Source organism: Cinclus cinclus, chromosome 6 (assembly GCF_963662255.1).
Source record: "Cinclus cinclus chromosome 6, bCinCin1.1, whole genome shotgun sequence".
Taxonomy (NCBI): Eukaryota; Metazoa; Chordata; class Aves; order Passeriformes; family Cinclidae; genus Cinclus; species Cinclus cinclus.
In genome coordinates, this window is record NC_085051.1 from 60,120,618 (window position 1) to 60,143,436 (window position 22,819).

The 22,819-nt window shown below is 43.2% G+C and overlaps 1 protein-coding gene across 1 annotated transcript in view; it reads left to right on the forward strand.

Moving 5' to 3' along the window:
• The window catches only part of DDHD1 (DDHD domain containing 1), a 62,997-nt gene that overhangs the window by 13,001 nt on the left and 27,177 nt on the right, over positions 1–22,819 (forward strand). Inside the window, exons 2-5 of the mRNA XM_062495820.1 lie at positions 1,670–1,843; positions 6,886–6,987; positions 13,719–13,847; positions 15,584–15,731. Coding sequence (XP_062351804.1) covers positions 1,670–1,843; positions 6,886–6,987; positions 13,719–13,847; positions 15,584–15,731 — 553 coding nt within the window. The remainder of the gene's footprint in view (positions 1–1,669; positions 1,844–6,885; positions 6,988–13,718; positions 13,848–15,583; positions 15,732–22,819) is intronic.

Genomic DNA, 22,819 nt, shown 5'->3' on the forward strand with positions numbered 1-22,819 from the left:
GAGCTCAGGGAAGGCCAAGTAAAGGAAGGTCAGTGGGAATCTGGGTTCCTAATTACCTGCTTTATTGAGTTTTCCTGCTGTTCATGTTTCCTTGCCTGCTGTGGCAGTACCAGTGTCAAGGTGCCATCACACACCTGTGTGCCCTCCTCTCACAAAGGTGAGAGCTGATGGTCACTGGAACAGTGCTTTCCTGTAAATCTGTTAGAGCAAAGGTTTCAAAATTGGCTTTGGAACCGTTGGAGTGTTACTTGTCCCATGGGGAGATTATTTTGAGGTGATTTTCCTTTTATTTTTGTGGCTTGTACATCCTGTGGTCTGAGGGATGAAGAATTCAGAGTAGTTTAGAGGTTCTAAGTAAATTGTGGAGGTGTTTTCAATTCTCTGTCACGTTTTCACCTGCCAGAAGTTGGTGTGGAAATGACTTTTGGGCACAGGAAATATTCATGGTGTGTCTGAGGTAGAGGGTAGCACAGAACCAGGAGTTTTTGTGACCTGAGCCACTGTCTGTGCTTCACCAGACTAAAAACCTGTGGCTGGGTCACCTCACCCAGCTCTGGTGACAGATCAAAGGGTTCCCTTCTGTGCTCAGTAATTCTGAAATCTGTTGTTTCATGTTTAATTTCCACCTGAATTTCATTTACTGCATGTTTGCATCTATTGTTTCTTCCCCAGTTTGTCCCTACCAGGTTTTTTTCCACCTTGCAGGTCAGAACAGATCTTGGAGGAGTGAATCCTATTTTTTCCCCCCCATCTCCCTTTTTTAAAGCTTTTTTTTTTTGTGTGTGTGTGTGGTAGAGTTCTTATTTGCTTTGCAGAGCTAAACCTTTGTGGTCAGTATAACACATACAGGATATTTGCTTTTGGCTGAGTCAGTCTATACATACATACATACATACATATGTAGGTCACTGGTCCCACTGCTCTGTGCTCTCAGCAGACCCAAATCTGTGTCAATCCCATGAAAACTTGGATTTGGGATCTTTGAGGCTTGTTGGGCACAGGCACACATGGTATTTCTCCCAGATTTTCCAGATGTAGGAGGAGGAATTGAAAGCTGAGTTACAATGGATGTCTTTGACCCAGCTTGCTTGCAAGGATGGGTATAAGAGGGGGATGTTTGCTCCCTGTAGTTATTATGGACAACAATTAAGCACAGTTTGATATAGAATAAGCACCAAGTTATATTTTTTAAGAGATTTCTCTTTTGCCACATGCACAGCAAACTGAGCCCCTGCTTTCTTCCCTTGGAGAACCAAAACTGAAACGAGAGCAACAGTAACCAAAACCACCCCTCAGTAAAGCATTGATTTTAATTTTAAAAAAACAAACTTGCATTTTTAAATACCACCATGCTAATTGATGTGTAATTTGGGTTGTTGGAACTCCCCTGGAAGTGTCCAAGGCCAGGTTGCACAGGGCTTGGAGCACCCTGGGATAGTGGAAGGTGTCCTTGCCATAGTAGGGGGGGCACTTGGATGCATTTTAAGGTCTCTTCCAACCCAAACCATTCTGGGATCCTGTTTTTCTGTCCATGTCTCACATCTTGCACACAGTTGGAAAATCTGGCCTCATTAGCTCGAATTTGCAGATCACACTCCATTTCCTGCTCTCAGTCTGTGATTTCTTGCATTAAAAAAACCTCTTTTTTTTGTGCTGTTTGTTTTTTTAGAAACGGAAAAGATCCCTGTAATGCGTGGACAGTGGTTTATTGATGGGACTTGGCAACCTCTGGAAGAGGAGGAAAGTAACTTAATAGAACAGGAGCATCTCAAGCACTTCAAAGGCCAGCAGCTGCAGGAGAGCTTTGATATGGAAATATCCAAACCTGTTGATGGGAAGGAGGGTAAGATTGTTCAGATCACTATAATAGGTTTTTTTGGACACTTAGAGTTTGCTTTTCCTAAGTAAGAATGTGATCTGTGTTGTTTTTTCATCCTATAAAGTGGGGAACATCAGTTTGTTCTTCCATTTTCCAGTGTAGGATTTCCTGCTGCAGCATATCTTTGGGGAATGCTGTAAAAATTAGAGTCATGGAGAAACATCTTGTTCCCATTGTGTTTCATGTCTTTTAATTGGGTTTGAAATCTCACTTCAAACTAAAATCTCTTGATGGGACAAGAGGAGTTAATGTCCAAAGGCAAACTGGCTGGTAGTGCACTGGCCAGCATCCCTAATTCTATCCCTAAAGAGAGTGGGATCATTTTTACAAACCACATTCCATTTTCCATTTTTTTATTCAGGCTGGATATATTAGCTTTCAGCTGCGGTAGAGCTTGGGCATTCATTCTGTTGGGAAAGTCCTCTAACATTTTAATGAGCAAGCTGAGGATGTTCAGGTAGTGTTGCTAGGAATCTTGCTCTGCTGCATGGAGCATTTTTAAAACCAGATTTCTGAAATTACTGGTCAATTGTTCAATGTACACAGTTGAACTGATTGCTCAGAGCAGGTATTGCAAAGCAAAAATTCAGTATTTTTGCCCTTCACACTTTTGGCTGTCACCTGCTTCAACAATATACAAGCTGCAAGTACAGAGGGACTTCAAGATATTTTGGTAGGGATTTGGTTGTGTTATTCTTTATAAAGAAACTTTATTTTTGATGTGCAGCTTTGTGCAAAGCAGTTACACAGTGTAGGAATGGCTGTGTTTTGGCCATGAATTCTTCTGTGTGAACTGCACGACCACACAAGTAAAACCTTGTTAATAAATTGGAAGCACAGCAGTACTCAGGGTAATTCTGTAATTCCTGTAAGGGAAAACAAAGTGTCATTTGTTGATTTAGGGTGTTTTTTCAACATTACAGAGAGTTTCTAACTCCTCTTTAAAACTAGTGAGGACTTTATGAGTATTATTTCCCTGTTTGTGCTACTTTAAAAGTTCTTTTCACCTGGCCAAGGCTGCAGAACAATTCTCTGCTTCAACAGCTCTGTCAAAAAGGTGCATGGAGTGGTGTGACACCAGAACCACAGCACTGTGCCTGTACAAACATCCTTCTGGAAGACTCTTTCACCTGTATTTCTGATTTATTGTCCCACAGGCACAAAGCTCAAGGTTGTTAGTGGCAGGGTTTTTTTTGTTTGTTTGTTTGGTTGGTTTTTTTTGTTTGTTTTTTTTTAACATGGAAAGCAAATCTTTGTGGTTCCTGAGTGCTCCCAGTCTCCCAGTCTTTGGTAGTTTAATTTTTGAAGGAAGGAAGGATGGTTTCAGTGGTACTTGGATCCTCCTGATAGAGTAAATAAAGAGAGATCAGGGTTGGGTTTTTTTTTCAGGTAAAGTCTGGACTGTGGAACAGAAATTTTACACATTTCGTGCTGGATGGACTGGGGAGAGTGATGAAAGATATAAGCACTGCCATTTATTAAAATGTAAAAGATCATAAAAAGAAACCCACAATTCAGGCATCAGTGCTTTTTCAAAAACCAAAGTTAAAAAAGAAAAAAAGGAAAAAAAAACAAACCAAACAAACAAAAACCCCAAGCTATGTATGGTATTACTTCCATGGAATATATGTCAGGTCACCAGTAAGTTTCAAGAGGATTTTTTGGTAGTAATAGGCGAGTTTCAGGACAATTACAGCTGACAGTGTGTGAAAAGTGGTTTTGTCATTTTAATTTTCCTCTCAATACCTCTTGGATCCTCTGGCATCCACAGCTGCCACTTGCAGTGGCACTGGGAGAAGCTCTGCAGCTTGCATTATTGCTGGTGAAGTAAACATAATTAGCTGAATTCAGTTAATAAATTTCTTAAACGCTCCAATTTCTTGTAATTGCATCCTGTGTGGAGCAGATTTTGGTGCCATTGAGATTTACAGATACCTGTTATTTATGATCAGTGGAAGTTGAGATAAATCTGTAAATAAACATTGGGAAGCAAAGTGACTGCTCCCAGTGCTGTGTGAGGGATGAAAAACTGGCCATGTCCTCTGATTCCTGAGCAGAATTAATACAAGCTGCTTTAACAGTCCCTTTGTACTCAGAATTACTGCAGTGATTAAATTTATTAATTCTGCTCCTGGATTGCAGCATGTTAACAAGGAAATAACCAAGCTTCATCCAGGACTTTTGGTGGTGATAGGAGGGATAAATGGCCCATTATTAAATTCATAATCCAAGCAAACCTTCCTGTGAAAGTGCCCCCCAACCTGCAGCCTAATACCATAATGCCCATGCTGGTGTGTTGTGTTTTTTGGGAGTTTTTTTGGGAGTTTTTAATAAGCTTTAAATGCAGAAGGGAACAGAGAGCACCACTGACAGTGAATGATTCCCCCAAACTCTTTGTTTTCCATGGGGCAGCCTGGGGATCCCTCCTTTGCTGAGCAAACTGAAGTTGCATTTTGATTTTTCATCCTTACAAAGTAATTGATTTCGTGCCTTGCAAAATGAGCTTGGTTTGGGATGCCAGTGACTCCTCTTGGTGCCTGATCCCCTTCAGTGCATCAGATAAATTATTATTATAATGGCAGGATGCAGAAATGGGGCACTTGATGATCAAAAGGAGCTTGGCCAGCAGCTCAAGGGAGGGGATTCTCTCCCTCTGCTCTGGTGAGACCCCTCTGGAATTCTGTGTCCAGCTCTGCAGCCAGGCTGGGAGAGCTGGGAATGTTCACCTGGAGAGGAGAAGGCTCCAGGGAGAGCTCAGAGCCCCTTCCAGAGCCTAAAGGGGCTCCAGGAGAGCTGGAGAGGAACATCCCTGTAGCAGTGAATGAGCTTAAAATTTACAGAGTTGACAGAAGATTTGGAATCTGCCTTTTCTTCCTGGTTAGGCAGACAGTGAGTTCAGGACCTGTGTGAAGTAGCCCATCCAAGGAGCAGCATTTTCCAGAGATTTCTGACATATCCAGGCTGTTGTAAGATAAAACAAGACCACTTCAGTTCCTATCACCCATTGCTCCATGATCTTTTTCAGGAGTGTTAATTTAGTGATGATGAAGTGAAGCTGAAAGCTTTATTTCTGTGGTAGGAAGGTAGGAACAGATACAGTGCTTTGTATTTGCACAAAAAGATGCTCAAAATTCAGCTGGAAATCACCCAAGCAACCTGATTCAAACCTGAAATTGGATCTGACTTTAAAGTTGATCCTGATCTTGGATGAGGATTGGAACAGGTGAAAAGGATTGGAACAGGTGAACCCCAGCAGTCCCTCTGCCAGAAAATATTCTGTGATTCCATGATAGAAATACAGGAAAAAAAAAAAAAAAAGTCCTGTCAGTTAGAATTAATATTTCAGTGCATGGATTTTGAGACAGCAGAACTCGATTGGATTTTTTTCTTACTGAATTTCGGTGTGTGGTCAAGGCCACAAAACCTCTAAGAATTGCATTTGGAAGAGCTGTTTTTTTTGTGGGTTGGTTTTTTTTTTGTGGTTTTTTCTTTTGTTTTGGGGTTTTTTTTGTTGTTGTTTGGTTTGGTGGGTTTGTTTTGTTTTGTTTTTTGTTTTTTAGGGTTTTTTTTTTTTTGCCTTAGCTTTCAAATAGTATTTTCTCACTGTATAAAAAGCTCATATAGATTTATTTTTTTTTGGCACAGCTGAGTTAACCTGTAGATGGGGAAATCCTGCTCATAGATTTGGAGAGTTGTGCAGGTCAGGAGGGATCTCTGGGGATGCTCAAATCCAACCTCCCTGCTCAGAGCCACTGATGAGAGCAGGTTGCTCAGGATGTTCCCTGTGGGATTTTCAATACTCCACAACCTCTCTGGGCAGCCTGTTGAGTATTTTACCACCCTCACCATGAAAAAAAAAAAAAAAAAATCTTCTACTTTTCTTAAGTTCCCTGTGCTCATTCTTCTGAGGGTTGCATTCCCACAGCCAGTAAAATATGGTAAATTAAATTATTCGGTGAAATTCCAAGTGCTGTAGCTCTGAGCCTGATTTTCCTCTTCCTCCTCCCCAGAGAAGGGGTGTGCAACAATAAATACATTTTATTTGCACCTGCACTGAGGCAGAGCTGTTGGGATAACTGTGGCAGGTTTTTCCACAAGTGTGGAATGTCACTCACTTTGCTGGATCAGGGAGTGCTGAGTCCTGGAGCCTTGCAGAGCAAAGTACTGGTTTTAAAAAACTAAAAAAAAAAAACCACTTTCATTTTTAAACAGTTCATTCTTAAAACTAAATACCCCAGGAGTTTAACATAACCCATAAGCACAGGTTTAAAGAAAAGCTGTAAAGATAGAAAAAATTCATCTAAAATAAATCCACGAAAAAACTGGGTTTTTTTTCTTCCTATTAAAAAAAAAATCCCTATAGCCTAACAAAATAAAACTCCTCTCCCTAAAATAAACAAAAATATATTTAAATTAATAATTAAATATTTCTATGTATTATTATTTTAAATGTATTAAAAAAATCTAAAAAAATTATTCTAAATTTATTATTTCTTTATATCATTAATAAAATTTTTCTTTACAGCCTTTTAAGTTTTAAACCTGCTTTACTTTTACTCCTAATTCTATCTCACAACAAAAAATAAATATATTAAAATTAACAAATCTAAACTACTACAGCAACAAGGGGAGATTTTGTCTAATTTAACTTTTAACCATCCTCTTACACTCTTTGGGGAAAAAGAAACATATCTGTGCTAAAATTGAGGTTTTTAGTGTACGTTTAGGAGGGGTCAGAGTGTTCTCCCCTGTACCAAGGAGGGGGATGATGCTTTAGGTCCTGTGACTCTGTTGTGATGTCATAACTGGTTATAAAGAATGAAGAAATTTGAGTTTGGGACCTGACACTTCTGCTACAAAATCTTTGGGTTTTTTAATATATACATTTTAGTTCTTTCTAGAAAATGTGACTTTTTTTTTTAACTAAAAATGGTGATGCTAATGAAAAAAAAAAATTACACCCCTTTTAAAAAATTTACTTTGAAGCTCAGTGTTTTTACTTTTAGTTCTCTACTACCTCCCTCCCTTCTCCCTCCCTTCTTTGTTCAAATGGAGAGGATATAAGGAGAAATCAGATGCTGCATGTCTTAAGAGAAAGCATTCCCAAGGTACAGTAATTGGAGATTCCTTTTTTATTTTTTTGTTGTAGTGCTCCTGGGTTTTAGGAAGCTTTAAATTCTAGTTTGCTTGTCTGAGTTAAATGTTAGATTTACGTGCTTCAGTTTTTTTGAGCTGTATCCAGGCCATTTCCTTCCAAGGGGAAGGATAAAGCATCCTAAAGCTTAGAGGAGAAGTAGAAGTGTTGTGAGTCCTAGAGAAAAGTAGATGCTCATAGTGTCACACAGCAATTCCTATTAGAAATGTTTGTGACTGATGAAAACTGTAAATATTTGTTTCTTGAACTCTTTTTGTGCGTGGCTTGGCTTTTTCAACCAAATAAAAGCAACTTTTTTTTTAGGATTGCAGCAGGCCTGGTATGAGATTAATTCTGCCAGAGAAGGAATGGAGGGTTTCTGCCAGATAATGTTTTGTTTGCTGCTTTCTTTTGGAAAATAAAATCTTTAATTTTATGTTATAATTCATTTTTGCTGCAGCTTTGGGGTGAAATGAGTCCCTGGACGTGGCACTGTATGGAATATAGCTAAAGGCTGCTGTGCTGCAGAAAACAACCTCGACCTCTGCAGCAGCTGATGTCGTGCAAATTTATTTCAGAAAGTGGGGGGAGTTCTTAGAGGAGCCATCAGTGATTGTAGAAGGCTCCAAAGTTCCTGTCACTGGGCTCTCTCTGCCACAATTAAAGCCAGGAGTGATTGATTAAACTTTCACTGAGTGCAGTTATTATGGAGCTAGATTGCTGAAGCCTTTAATTTGGAATGTAAATGCAGGTGGTAGGCTGAGAGTTGTTCTTGTAGCTTCTGGGGATGTTGGGAACTCTGAGGATTTATTTTGACATGCATAAATGTTTGCCTTTTGACTTCCTTGTATTATTTTTTTATGTGATTGGTTCCAAATGGAAGATGCCTGAATCCAGAATGTTTTGTAGTAAACATTTTCCTGCTTCTTCTCACACAAGGAGCCAAAGTCTGTTAAAGGTGAATCGATGTAACTTGAGCTATAAGAAAGGACTTCTGGCTTTTCTTTTGTAAATTGAAATTTTGAAATTGTTGTTCCTTTTTTTTCCCCTCAAATCATGTTCAGTTGTGCTAATGGATGTGCTCAAATTAAAAAAAAAAAAATCGGTGGTTGTGTGACAAATAGTGACACTGATGAATTGAGAGGTGGTGAAGTGCAGGGTAAAAATGACAGCAATGTGAGGCCTTTTTAATTAAGAGCAATGGCCTTTTTAATGGCTCTTTAAAAAAAATAAATAAGAAAAGGTTTTTAAATTCACAGGTTTACGTACCAGAAGCTGAAAGCCATTTCAGAAGGAACAACAGCAGCCAAATTATGCTCTTATACTCTCATAATTATTATCATATTATACTTTCAAGCTCCCTGTACCATGTGTCAGGATTTTGTGTGACACCTGCTGCTTGCAAGACAGATTAATTTAAAAACCCTTGGGGGGGGGGAAAAAAAAATCAGGCAGGAGAGGTTTTGAGAGAGTCTGTATCCCTCCTCTGGTTTTTATCCTGACTGGAATGACAGTGCCTTGGTCCTTGGAGGCAGTGTCAGCCCTGAGCACTCCAAAGATGCTTTTCCCTGGATTGATTTTTGACTTGAGCACCATCAAAGTCTGGGGAGAGAAGATCCACCCCATGCTTGGGTCATGGCAAGTGGATGAAAGCATGAAGTGGAGAAGCAGGTATTTAGCTAAAAAAGGGGTTGAATTGTGAGCAGTTGGCCCCAGGAGATGTTCAGCTCCTCCAGCTGGGGGGATGTTTCCATGGGCACATCCCTGGATTCTCCACGGGTTCCTTGCCATGAGCATAAACACAGTGCAGGGTTTCTGCTCCTCAGTTATTCTCCATTTCTTTGACTCAAGATGAGTCAAAAGCCTAACTGAGATCAGGTTCTGCAAGGCTTTAGGAATGTCTGGTCTGTGTGCTATGGTTCATATTTCAACTTTTTAGGGGGATTTTTTCCCTCGGTGTTCATCTGTCTTGGTGGAGCTGGAGGTTTTTGTGATGGTAACCATTCATTTCTTCAGCTGAAAGAAATCCTTTCTTGATCCCATCTTCCATCTCCAGCAGGGCTGAGCTTTTCACATGCTCACACTGCAGCTGCCTGTCTTGGTTAGTATTCCTAAAAAATGTTTCACTTCTAACATCTGGCTACAAAAGAACCGAAAATTTGACCTTATCTCCAAGGACTTGGCCTTCAATCCCAAATTAAAATCCTAGAAAGGGCTTGGGCTGGAAGAGACCTTTAAATCTCATCCCATTCCAGGAGCAGGGACACCTTCCACTGTCCCAGGCTGCTCCAACCCCAGTGTCCAGCCTGGCCTTGGACACTTGCAGGGATCCAGGAGCAGCCACAGCTTCTCTGGGCACCCTGTGCCTCACCACTCTGAGGAAGGAATTTCTTCCTAACATCTAATCTAAATCTCTCTTCCCTTAGTTTAAAACCCTTCCCACTCGTCCTATCTCTATCTCCCCCTGTAAAAAGTTGTTCCCCCTTTTTTTAAAAGCTCCCTCCAAGTTCTGGGAGGCCACTGGAAGGTCTCCCCAGAGCCTTCTCCTCTGCAGAAAAGTGTGCAGGGGTTTTCTGCATCTGGGGAGGATGCCCCTGCAGAGAGATGTCTGCAGGGATGCTCTCAGTGTCAGGGAAGTGCCAGCATGGAAACAAATCCATGAGAAGTCTGGTCCAGAGGGAGATTGATGGGAGAGATGTCCTAGACAGTCAGATCTCAGTGAAGCTCAGCAGGATCCCAGCCTGGTGCCCTGGACAGACTCCTCAGGTGTGGAATTTGGGCTCCTGGAGGATGCAGGAGCCAGAGGGATGAGCCAGAAGAGATTCCCTTGAGCCTGTCCCAATGCCTCATCTGGATTCTGCACCTGGGGTCCCTCAGCCAGGCTGGGACATGTCCTGGTGGCACTCTGACACTTGGGGACGTGTCCTGGTGGATCTCTGACACTTGAGGACGTGTCCTGATGGCTCTCTGACACCTGGGGACATGTCCTGGTGGATCTCTGACACTTGGGGACGTGTCCTGATGGCTCTCTGACACAGTGGGACATGTCCTGGTGGATCTCTGACACTTGGGGATGTGTCCTGGTGGCTCTCTGACACCTGGGGACATGTCCTGGTGGATCTCTTGACACTTGGGGACATGTCCTGGTGGCTCTCTGACACCTGGGGACGTGTCCTGGTGGCTCTCTGACACTTGGGGATGTGTCCTGGTGGCTCTCTGACACCTGGGGACGTGTCCTGGTGGATCTCTTGACACTTGGGGACGTGTCCTGGTGGCTCTCTGACACCTGGGGACATGTCCTGGTGGATCTCTTGACACTTGGGGACGTGCCCTGGTGGCACTCTAACACTTGGGGACGTGCCCTGGTGGCTCTCTGACACACTGGGATGTTCTGGAACACCCTGAGCTGTCAGTCTGAGCCCCTCTGGAGCAGGTGGGAGGCTCACAGGACACACATTGACAGAATGTCAGTCCTGTTCCCATCCTCAGGAAACATCCCTTTCCCTTCCTCAGGTCCAGTTTTCAAACCAGCAGTGTCAGTCTGTGATATCCCCTGCCTCCAAAGCACAGTTTGAATGTTTTTTTGTTTTAAGAATATTTCTTTTCAAACTGCTGTCAAATCCTCCCCAGAGACACATTTTTTGTGTTCCCTGACTCACTGTTAACACCCCCTGGGGCTGTCAGCAGCAGAAGCTGCTTTTGGTTGAACTCTCAAGGGTTTTAATAATCTCTTCGCTGTCAATAATCACAGAATCAAATCCCAGAAATGTTTTTGTTGGAGGGGCCCTTAAAGCCCATCTCATTCCCAGCCTCCTGCCATGGGCAAGGACAGCTCCCACTAGCCCAGGTGGCTCCAAGCCCCATCCAGCCTGAGGAAAAAGGTTTGTGGACATTGCATCCAGGGTCTGAGGATGAACAGACATCATGATGTTTCTGTAAATTAAGAAGTGAAGATTCTTGGGTTAAAAAAAAAAAAAAAAGGCAAAAAAAATGCTCCAAAGCAAGGCAGGGAGTGTGTTGGTAAGCAAAAGTTACTGATACAATCATAAGGAAATGTAAATATGTCAATTAAAATTGCAAAATTGATTACCTTACTGGCAAATTGATACCTTCTCTGGATGCATTGTCCATATGCCTCTTCTGGATCCTGCCACTTACCTAAAGAACTCCTGATATTTTGTGGCTAAAGGAAAACTGGGAAGTAAGGACCAGCACATGATTTTTTTTTTTTTTTTTTTTTTCTGTGTAGAAAGGAAGAGTTGACAGTCTAAGAGCTGTAATAAATTTCTCTGAGCTTGAATGCAATGTGTACATTAATAGCACATCTCAGAGAAGTTACTCTGCAGTCAAGGGACAAGTTGGGTCCTGCTGAAGGTCTCTGCCACTTTCATGTGGTGTTTTGTTAACAGTGGACCCAATTTTTAAGGATGTCTTTTGGAAGTTACTAAATATGCAGAGAAAGAGTGTGGAGTAGTCCCTAGAATCCCAGAATGGTTTGGGTTGGAAGGGACAGGGCAGGGACACCTTCCACTATTCCAGATTGCTCCAAACCCCATCCAGACTGGCCTTGGAGGCTCTCAGGGGTGCAGGAGCAGCCACAGCTTCTCTGGGCACCCTGTGCCAGGATTTACCCACCCTCCCATCAGGAATTTCTTCCCAATATTCAACCTACATTTCCTCTTTTCCAGTTAAAAGCCATTCCCTGTGTCCTGTCCTTCCATCCCTTGTCCCCAGTCCCTCTCCAGCTCTCCTGGAGCTCCTTTAGGTCCTGGAAGGGGATCTGAGCTCTCCCTGGAACCTTCTCCTCTCCAGGTGAACGTTCCCAGCTCTCTGCTGGTGCCATTTCTTTGGATGCAGCCTGGGACACATTTGGGCTGCAGACACACATGGCTGGTCCTGTTCATCTTCTCCTTGGGGCTGCTCTCAATCCATTCTCCCTCCAGCCTGGATTTGTGCTTGGGATTGCCCTGACCTAGCTGCAGGACCTTGCACTTGGTCCTGCTGATCTTCGTTTGCAGCAATTTGCTGCTTCCACATCTTGTAGTTGATGCTGGAATTTGTTCTTCCCAAGTGGGAGTAGTTAATGCAGGGTAGGGAGAAGCTACTTTATATTGTCATAAATACATACTATATTTTTATATTGGAAGTTCCTTCCAGTAGAGAGGCTGGACTCCATTCCAGAAGGAAGTTGAGGATCACTCTTCCACAAACTGCTGTTTTTCTGGTGGTAATAAGAGATTCAACCACATCTCTTTTTTTGGATGTTGAACACAACACCCTCCAAAGGCATCAAACTTCCATCCCTCCTCTGCCAGCTCCCCCAGGATCATACTCTGAGAGGGATTTTGAGGAATGCAGATGGAACAATTCTTGAAGACATCCTGGACAGACCAATTCTGCTCTTCAAAGTCAGGCTTATTTCTTTCCTCCTGCTCTGTCAGTGTAAAACAATGATGTAATTCCAGTTATTTTGGTGAATCAGTTGTTAACCACAACACAAAGGCTAGTCCTCTAATCCCCATGTTCCTTAAGGATTTTGTTTAGTTTTTCATCAGTCTGTATCAAGTCTGTCTGCTTTGGCAAGGAAACAGAAAATACTGCAGGAGAAAGGTCTCAACATCTGGCTGAGCATGGCTGGTCTGTGCTGTAACAGAGTTAAAATTGGAAATTGTGATGGCTCAGGCTTTCTCAGAATGTTTTCAGAAGAGTATAAAAAAAAATTGAGTGTTTCTAGGAGGAGGCAGGTTAGAGCTCTGCTTTCTATGGAAAAAAAACAACCCCAGAACAGCTTCTCTGGGTATTTTCCATGACTTTGGACTTTGCAGCAAGAGCAGTGACAGTTAAATCATTTCTTTGGTCACAGAGCTATTGCTGTTGTCACCTCTCCAAATGCTGAGCAGCCCATGTTTGACAAGACCTCAACAGTGAATTTTGATGAAATCCAAACTGCTGTAACTCAGCTGTGGCACTGCTTGGCTCCTGCAAGCTCCAAGCCCAAGATAATTATGATGTGCATCACAACGTGCCTGTTGTTTAATCCTGACAGTCAGGCTATGTGTCATGAGGTCGAGCCCTGAGCTCAATCAGTTCCAAATCTGGAAAAACACAATCAGCACACAGGAAAAAAAAAAAAAAAAAAAAAAAAAAAAACAAAGCAACCAGTGGAGCTCTTAGTGGCTTTTGAAAGAGCTAAATTCTGTTCTGTGCCAGAAATGGCTCATTCACAGCCTCATTGAGCTGCATTTCCAGCTCTGAGATATTTCGGAAAGGGAAAAAATGGAACTGAGACTTCTAGCAAGGGGGAGTCTGTGTTTTGGAACATGAGCTCTCATGGGAGAGAAATTCCACTTTTTTTAGTGATGAAAATACCTGGGGCAGCCTCCTGCTCATCACATCCACCTCTAGTAATGCAGGATCTATTTTCCTGCCCCCTTTAAGGGAATATTTTGAGTAATTCCCACCCCAAAACGTGGGTGGGAGGGGAATGATGTGATGTGATCTTCAAACTGCTGCTTGTCCTGCTCCGATTAAACCCAGCTGTAAAAATTCCTCCAGGTAAGAATTAACATAAATTTAGGCATAATGGAACTCTGGATTTTAACCTGTGTGTGAATCACCCTTCTCTCTCCCTGTCTCTGTTTAAAGAGGATTTTTTTCCTCCCTCTTTTCCCCACCTAAATTCAATGTTGTTCCTTTTTGCTGCAGCTATTCACAGTCTCAAGCTGAGCCGTAACCACGTGGACTGGCACAGTGTGGATGAAGTGTATCTGTACAGTGATGCCACAACATCCAAAATTGCAAGGACTGTTACACAAAAGTTGGGGTTTTCCAAAGGTAATCCTTCCCAGCCTTCGTAAAGAATTTTGTAAATGCCAACGTTTGAAGGGGTTTCTTTTAACTCCAAAAGGATATTTCAAGTTTTAATGTGAGTAGCCCATTACTCACCATTGCATTTTTTACTTTATATGAGTGTTCAGAGTCCTTAGCTTGTGTAAGTAATTGTAACTAGATGTGAGTATTTTTAAATGTTATTTACATGACATATTTGATTTATTATATTTTAATTTTATTCCATATTTTGATGGGTTTGGATGCAGCAGTTAGCACTACATGATAAACACAAGAAAATATTAATGTGGCAGAGTTCAGAAGCTACTGTAAAACTAGAATTATTCCTGTAATAATATAAGTATTAAACAAAAGTTCCCTTTGCTACCTTAATTTTACTGCTGGGTACTTACATATTGGGATGCATTCCTTAAATACATGACCATACCTTCCCTCTCCCCATCTCCATCCAGCCTTTTTTTCTGTTCATGAAACAGAAGTATGAACTGACAGGAAAGGGCATTTAGACAGAAATGATTTCCAGTAGGAATTCAGACTCGTTTAAGCTCAAAACTCTCAGTCAGAAAGGCAGCAAAGCTGAGATGGTTGGAAGAGAGGATGATGTCTCTCAAGGAAAAAGCAGATTATTGCCAGCCTAGAAAATGGGAACTTGTCCTGTGCAGGGCACCAGAACAAGAATCTGCACATCTGGTTTGTTCCTTGAATAGACAAGGTCAGGTCCTAAATCTGACTTTAATCTGCATCCCTCTGCCCTTTAATTAATGCCCTCTTACCCCCCCCCCCCCCCAGGACTCCTGGGTGAACACTTCATTAATGTTTGCTAAAAAAAATAATAACCATTCAGTGCTTCAGTTCCAGAAGAGATGAAGTAATCTTGCCAGAACATCACTGGGATAATGTGTAATAAATAATAAGATCTAAACGATTTGTAGGGGAGAAATAGCAGAGAGAAGGTCAGTCAGTAAACAAAATCTATCTCAGGTTAAAAATGCCCTTAGTGGGTTTGGGGTGTTTTACTCCTCTTTAAAACCAAACTAAGCTGTTAGTTGCAGTTTTTGAGGCCAGCACTGGTGCCTGGTGTGGTCCCCTGCATGTCACTAGAGGGGGATGGAGGCACACTGTGCCCATGGCTTTGTCAGCACAGCAGGGAGAAAATGCCCCCATTTACCCTGGGGAATTGATTTGGAGTTTGGCCGCAGAGCTGGAGAACGAGGGGGGAAATTTCAGGTCGGATCATCTCAAAATAAAGCAAGTTTTCCCTATGAAAGTGATATTTTTAAAAAGGTTTTCAACCAGCTCTCTTAATTGGGGCAGATAAAGTGACAACACTTAATCACTTACCTGGCCAGGTCATTTCCATGGTCCTTCCATGCTGTGGGAGTTAAGAAGGAATTTCATTGATTAAGGAGAAGGATTTTGTGTTGTAAACGTGTGTGCACAGTTACACAACTGTTTTCTGAAGAGCTGTTCTTCAAAACATACCTAAAATTAATTCCCTGTGCAGTGAAAATGGACACTGACATCACCTGGCTGCTCAAATCTTTCAGGGTTTCAAAAGTGCCTGTATTTAAAAATAGATGGTAATCCTTTAATTTTGTGATTCTGTATTATATAATCTGATTTTCAATGTGTTGGCCTGGGAAAAGCCAAGCTTCTGTCAGCAGATGAGAGCACTGCACCTGGCAGGATGTCACTGATGTGGGATAATGTTCTCTCTGCAGCTTCAAGCAGTGGGACAAGGCTACATAGAGGCTATGTAGAAGAAGCCACGTTAGAAGACAAGCCACCCCAGACTAGTCACATTGTGTTTGTTGTGCATGGCATTGGGCAGAAAATGGACCAAGGAAGGATCATCAAAAACACAGCCATGTGAGTGCTTTGGAATGTTTGAAGCAGCCTTTTAATGTAAGGCTGTTGTTTGTGAGTGACAGCAGAGCCTTTGGTTTGGGCTGAATCTTTTCCCTGTTTTCCTCCTCCTCCTCTTCTCCTGAGTCATTAATGTTTGTGTTGTGGGTGCATTATTTGTTATGTTAGTTGGGATGTACAGACTTAAGGAGAGCAGCTGTGAGGCAGAAGAGCAAAGATTTATTCTGATTTTGTCATCAGCACTTGTGACTTTTGGGGAACTGGTCAAGAGGACATAGCCTCAAGTTGCAGCAGGGGAGGTTCAGCTTGGACATCAGGAGGAATTTCTCTGTGGAAAGAGTTGTTAAACTTTGGAAGGAGCTGCCCAGGGAGCTTTGGAGTCCCCATCCCTGGAGGTGTCCAAGGAATTCCTGGATGTGGCACTCAGAGCTCTGGGCTGGGGATTGGGCACAGCTTGGGCTCGTTGGCCTTGGAGGTGTTTTCTACCCTAAAGGAATCTGTGTGAAATTCTGGCTCCTGTGGTCAGTGAGTTTGCTGAGCAGGGAGAGGTTTCTCCTCTTGTCAGGATCAAGGGGAATGTTGTTTCTCAGTGGTACCTGGGTGAATGAAGTGCATAACAACTGGGAAGTAACTGAGCTGAACATTTTTGATTCAGTGGAATGGGAAAGTTGATTTCAGAGTGGAATCTCTCAGAGCTGGCTGTTGGGATAGTGGGCAAGCAAATTGCATCCTGTCCAAGAGGGGGAATGGGGAGATCCAGGAATATTGTTATGCCTCACAGGACAGGAGCCCTCCATGAATGAAGCTGTTGCTGTGAGACTGCTCATGGAGCACAGAGCCTGGCTGAAAAGCAAAATGTGACCAAAAGACTGTGAGATGTCTTTGCTGGATGTCTTTTGTAGAGCGTGGTTTGGGAATGATGTTCCTCCTGCTCCATTCCTGGGAGTGTTCAAGGTTCACTGGTCTAGTGAGTGGCATCCTCATCATGCCAGGGGTTGGAACTTCATGATCTATAAGTCCTTTCCAACCCAAAGCAATCTGTGATTTTATACACCTTTAAAGACGGGTTTGAATCTTTGAAAAATATTATAAAGTCCTGATGACAGCTGGGTGGGGGACAAGGTGGGGTTGAGGAATCCTTCATTAGCCAAAAAGGTGTTAATTACAGATCTGGATGGTTCAGTAGGTGTGTCCCAAATAGCTCCAGGTTCCAGCAGTGCTGACAGGAACACTGCCAAACCCAGTGGCTCCTGTGAGAAGAGCTGGGATTTTGTGGTGGCAGCTTTGTCACCCTCCCTTTTCCTCCAGAATGACACTCTAGGTCAGTGCTCGTGTGCTCTGTGCCATCCTGTCATCAGCCTCTTGTGTCCCCATGGCTCTTTGTGCCACTCCAGTGTCCTCTGGGGTGCCAGGGTAAACCTTTTGATGTCACTTGTGTGTCATTTGTCACCTGAAAGCACCAACCTACAGCTCCCCACCCCATTTCCTGCCACTTCACTGCTCTGTTATTCACCTTGTTTAAGAGCCAGCTACCCAAAGCAGAGAGAAAAAGCCCTTGGTTCAAAGTTAGTCACCAGAATGAATGTTAGAAGCTTCAGTTTTTGTGGGATGGAATTACACTGGGAATGCAAATAGCCTCACTATAAGCTGCTGTTTTAACAGTGAACAGAAGTAAAACTGCCTTGCAATAATTAAATTTTTCTGCTTTATCTTTTTCCCTCCTCCATTTTCCATAGACACAGGGGTTATATGGGTGGATTAACTTCAGCTCAGGTCACAGTGCAGAGATGTTCATTCCATAAGTCCTGCTCTAAATGGCAGCCCAGCATATGAAGTATTTTCTCAAAAAGGGACACAAGACTTTATGTGCTTCAGTAAATCTCACTCATGTTCTCAAGAAATACCAGACAGTATTGCATGGCCTTTTAAAATGGTAATTATTGGCATAAATCCTCCATTCTGCACAAAATTTGCAAATTAAATCATCATTTTATTTTGAAGTATATTTTTTCTTTTTTTTTTTTTTTAATAACAACTTATATCAGTGAGGAACATCCCATATGTTCCAGGGAGAAATTTCAGAAGGAATGTCTGCCAAGCTCTCACAAGCCACTCTGGCACTTTCTGTTAGCACCTTCATCCATGGTATTTGTGTGGTGTTTGGTTTTTGGGGTGGTTTTTAACATGCTTTTCCAATAGGGACATAGTGGTGCCTGTTGAAAAAGAAAATTAATACTTTTGACCGTTCATCCTTTGAAGTCAAAAATAAGGAGAGAAGATGTCAGTGGGGTTTTTTTGCCTTTTAAATGCACATTTTTTTTAGTAGGAAACCTGTAGCTGGACCCCACCAGAGCTCATTTGACACGTTCTGTCTTCAGGTTACCACCTTGAGAAGAAGCTGGTGCAGCTCACACGATGCTGCTGCATCATTAGGCAGATCCTGCTGGTCACAGAGTTGAAAACAGAGCCCTTGTCCAGGGAAATTCCAAATTATCCACGCTAATTTTGTTAAGGACTGGAGCTCAATCTCCTCATTAGTATGGCTGGATGCTGTGGTTGCAGAGTGTCCTGTGAGTAGGTAAATGGAAAAGATGCATTTTATGGATGCTTGGATGAGCAGGTCTGTGGTGGATGTGGCATCATTTAGGTGGGTTTTTTTTTCTGTGTAGTTAAACACATTTATTATCTAAATGTAGCACAGCAGCTGGTGCAACAAGCTGCTCCTGTCAGCACTGATACTCACTGAGAGCCTGTCTGGGAAGAGACAGTCCCTGCTCCAGGCTGGAACAGTGGTTCAGCTGCCCCAGCACGAGCAGAATGATGTGCTCTGAGCTGTGTTGGTACCACAGGGATGGGGATTTAAGGGAGAAGGCTTTGCAGTCTGTATTTCTGCCTAACCAAGGTACATTATGGCAGAATGTACTTAGTTGGAAGGGGTTTTATTTGCCATCGGGTGCAGAATCCTGGAATTCCTTGGTTTGTGTGTTAGCAGTGCATTAGCTTTAAAATAAATCTCTTTGGGATGTCTTTTTACTGTAGACACTCACATATTCTTCTTTGGAGTGGTTTTTTTTTCATTTTTTTCAGAGGGGGATCTGTGGTTCTGTTGAATTTGTGGGTGAATGGGAGGGAGAGATGTTACTACACATACTGAGTATAATTTAGAATCATGGAATGGTTTGGCTTCAGGATTAAAACTCATTCCTTCGGCAGGGACAAGTTCCCTGTCCCAGATTGCTCCAGCCCCAATGTCCAGCCTGGCCTTGGACACTTCCAGGGATCCAGGGGCAGCCACAGCTTCTCTGGGCAACCTGTGCCAGGACCTGCCCACCCTCACAGCCAGGAGTTCCCAATTCCCAATATCCCACCCATCCCTGCCCTCTGGCAGTGGAAGCCATTCCCTGTGTGCTGTCCCTCCATCCCAGTCCCTCTCCAGCTCTCCTGAAGGTTCCCTTCAGTGCCACATTTATGTCACCCCAGAGCCTTCTCTTCTCCAGACTGAACCATCCCAGCTCTCCCAGCCTTTCCTCCTAGGAGAGCTGCTCCATCCCTCTGATCATCTTGGTGGTCTCCTCTGGACATCTAGCAATGTTATTATCCATGTTCCCAACCTCCTTCTCAAAGCTCCTGTTGTTTTACCTGACCCAGGTGAAGGTCAGATCTTTCACCTGCCTTAGGCAGGGTTCAGACCTTTAGGCTGAACTAAATTTCATCAGCTCCTGTGCTTGGGGGATGACTGAAGTGACTCTCCTGTGTTTTTCCATAACAGCTGCAGTGTTGTGTCACTTCTGGGCTGCTCAGAGCCTAAAGCTGGGCTCTGCCTCTGTCTGGATCTCCTGTTTGGATTCCAAAATCCCATTTGTCTGTGCTGCTGTTCATAGCACAAGAATTGCTGCTTGTACAAGCACCAGCATCTTGGCCTAATCACCAATTACATTTTTATTGCAAGTCCCGTTAGAAAGCATTTTAATTGTGGATTATCATTAGGATAATTACTTTGGAATAGCTATTTTGGTACATTTCCATTGATATGCAAGCCCGGGCAGAGCCTCTCAGAAGCTTTTCACTGCATTAATGTGTGCTGCTGGAATCTCAAATGAAGATTTTCCTGAAAAACCTTTTCTGTAATTTTAGCTTTTCAGGTATTTGGTAGCTTTACATTCTACTGAAATGCTTGCATTGCATTAAATACATGTTAGATGTTTGTTTTTCATCCTTTGGTGCAGGTATTAATTCCAAATTAAGCACCCAGCTGGTAAATATTGGCTTACAGGTTTCAACTTGAGCCTGTCTTGAAAGAGAAGTTCAGGCCAAGAGGTAAAAGGTGATGGTTAGGGCATGAAATTCTTTTGGAACAGCTTGTTTTGTTTATATTTATTACCTAACACATAGCTGGGTGCTGGAGAGGAGCTGTAGCTGCCTGCTCAGGATTTGGGTGTATCCCCAGGGCTGCTCCCATTCCCAGCCTTCCCCCATCCCTTGTTTGTGCCCTTTCCCTGCCCACACCATCCCAGCTGCAAACTGGATCGCTCCAGTAAAGATGTGGGATTCCATCTGGAAGATGGGAATGAGGGGTGTGGGGTTGGGAGAAGGCAGTGCCTGCAGTGCTCTGTGCCAGCTCCTCCCTGCAGGGCAAACCTTCCTGCCCTTTGGAAGAGAGTCTGGAGCACCTGGATCTCCCAGGATTGTCCCAGGATCCTGTGATCAACCAGCAAAGCACCTTCAGTTCCTCTGAGCGTGCAGAATCCTGTTATTCTTCAAAAGGATGCAGTGTGAATCGCAGGCGTGCTCCCTTTGCTTGCATCCTGGAGTTCCCATCTCTCCTCTGAAGGAGGATGAGTCTCTGGGTGTCGTGGAGCAGCAATTTTCACAGCAATTTTCTGGGACCAGCACAGAACAACAGTGGCAGAACATGACTCGTGCATTGCAGTTGAAACCTTTGAAACCTGCCCGTGGCGTGGCTGGAGTTGACATTTCTGCAGCTCAGTTTGGGAAACAGCCACCCTCCCATTTCCTCATCTCTCAGCACAACTCTTGTTTTTATTACTCATGCCTGCTGCTCTCACTGCAGCTTAGCAAACTCAGCCCAAGCCAGCCCTAAATTTCCTCAATAAAGTGGTATTATTTCCTCAAGGAGGCAGTGAGTGCTGGCCACGGTTTGAAGGGAACTCCAGGGGGGTGAGAGCAGTTGGGGAATGATTTAGAACATCATTCACCAATTCTGGGACCGAAAATCCAGGCGTGGATCGGCATGGATATGCAGGGAGTAGTGGAAGTTGTGATGTTTTATTCAGGGAACATCCCATTGTCCTGTCTCTTAGCATCAGGGATAAAGGGTTATGACTTTAAACTGGCACAAAGGACAGGTTTAGATGAAATATTAGGAAGAAATTCCTCACTGAGAGGATGGTGAGGCCCTGGAACTGAGGAGGAGGTTGCCCAGGTGGCTGCCCCATCCCTGGAAGTGACCAAGGTCAGGTTGGATGGGGTTTGGAGCAACCTGGGACAGTGGAAAATGTTCCTGCCCATGGCAGGGGGTGAAACTGGATGAGTTTTAAAGTCCCTTCCAACCCCAACCATTCTGGGATTCAATGGTTTTATGAAATCAAGAGTTCAGAGTAAGAAGCTGGCACGTTTAAGGCTTAATTTAAAGACTATTACTTGTTTCTCTGTCATGGATCACCTGACTGAAGAGAGTCTGCAAAGATAACTTGAAATTAAAATGAATAGCTTCTTCAAGCTTTCAGGCATTTTTCTCTGTTAGCATCAGCATCATTCTGCAAAATTTGGGAAGCAGCTGAGGCTAACTCAGTTTGCAACTCCCCCTTTTTTAATGGAGTATTTGCAAATCCTACACAAAACTAGTAGCATGAGATGTAAAAAAACCCTGCAGTAATAATTCTAAATATGTTAACATATCTCTGGAATATACTCAATTTAAGCAAGGATGTACATCTGTGAAAATATGGGTTTGTTATTTATTATTTTAATCAGGAAAAGGCAACCAGGCACATTTTATTCATGGTAAATCTCAAAGTACCTATTTTCAGGCCATTACTTTCTTGCATGGAAAATAGCAAATCTGTCAGAATTCTTTATAAGGTGTGCATTGCATCTGTGCATGAGTGGGATTTTTTTCTTAGAAAAATCATAAATTAGAGTTGTTTCAATGCATAGCTTCAAATAATGTTGCTCTGGAGTCAGTATTTCAACATGCAACCAGGTGAGTTCTCTGCCTGTTTAGATGAAGATTTATGACTTCAGTTGGTGTTAATTTAACAAGTGAGCAGAGGGATTTGCCATCTAATAAAATGTTGAAAAAAAAAATTCTTTTTAAGAGCCAGAAGAGGAAAAAAAAGAAGATAACCCCACCTTTATAGCAGAACAGAGAAGCAGGTGTGTGTGTGTGTGTGTGTGTGTGTGTGTGCGTGCTGGGGGTTGCATGTGTCTGCAGCTGCATTGCCTGGAAATTACATCCAATCTTCTTCAGAATTTCTGTCCAGCTGCTGATCAGAATCAGTGGGGGATGTGGTGCAGTGCCACTGGGTGTAGATGGGATGTGTTGCACTGGGAATTCCAATGATTCCTGTGAGCAGGAGATGGATTTGCCTTTGCTGCTGGGAGATAATGAGAGGGTGAGCGCAGTGGGGTGACAGGTGACAAAAATGGATTGAAACGGAGATTTTTGTGCACTGCTACCAGGATGAGCTTTGAGAGGACTAAGGAAGAAATGTGCAGAGCTGGAGGTTTGGTTTTCTCATGGACCTGAGGGATTCTGTTCATTCAGGATCATTCCAGCAGGAGAGGAGGCTCCAGGGAGAGCTCAGAGCCTGAAGGGGCTCCAGGAGAGCTGGAGAGGGACTGGGGACAAGGGATGGAGGGACAGGACACAGGGAATGGCTCCCAGAGGGCAGGGCTGGATGGGATGTTGGGAATTGGGAATTCCTGGCTGGGCTGGAATTGCCAGAGCAGCTGTGGCTGCCCCTGGATCCCTGGCAGTGCCCAAGGCCAGGTTGGACATTGGGGTTGGAGCACCTGGGACAGTGGGAGGTGTCCCTGCCATGGCAGGGGTGGAACTGGATGATTTTTAA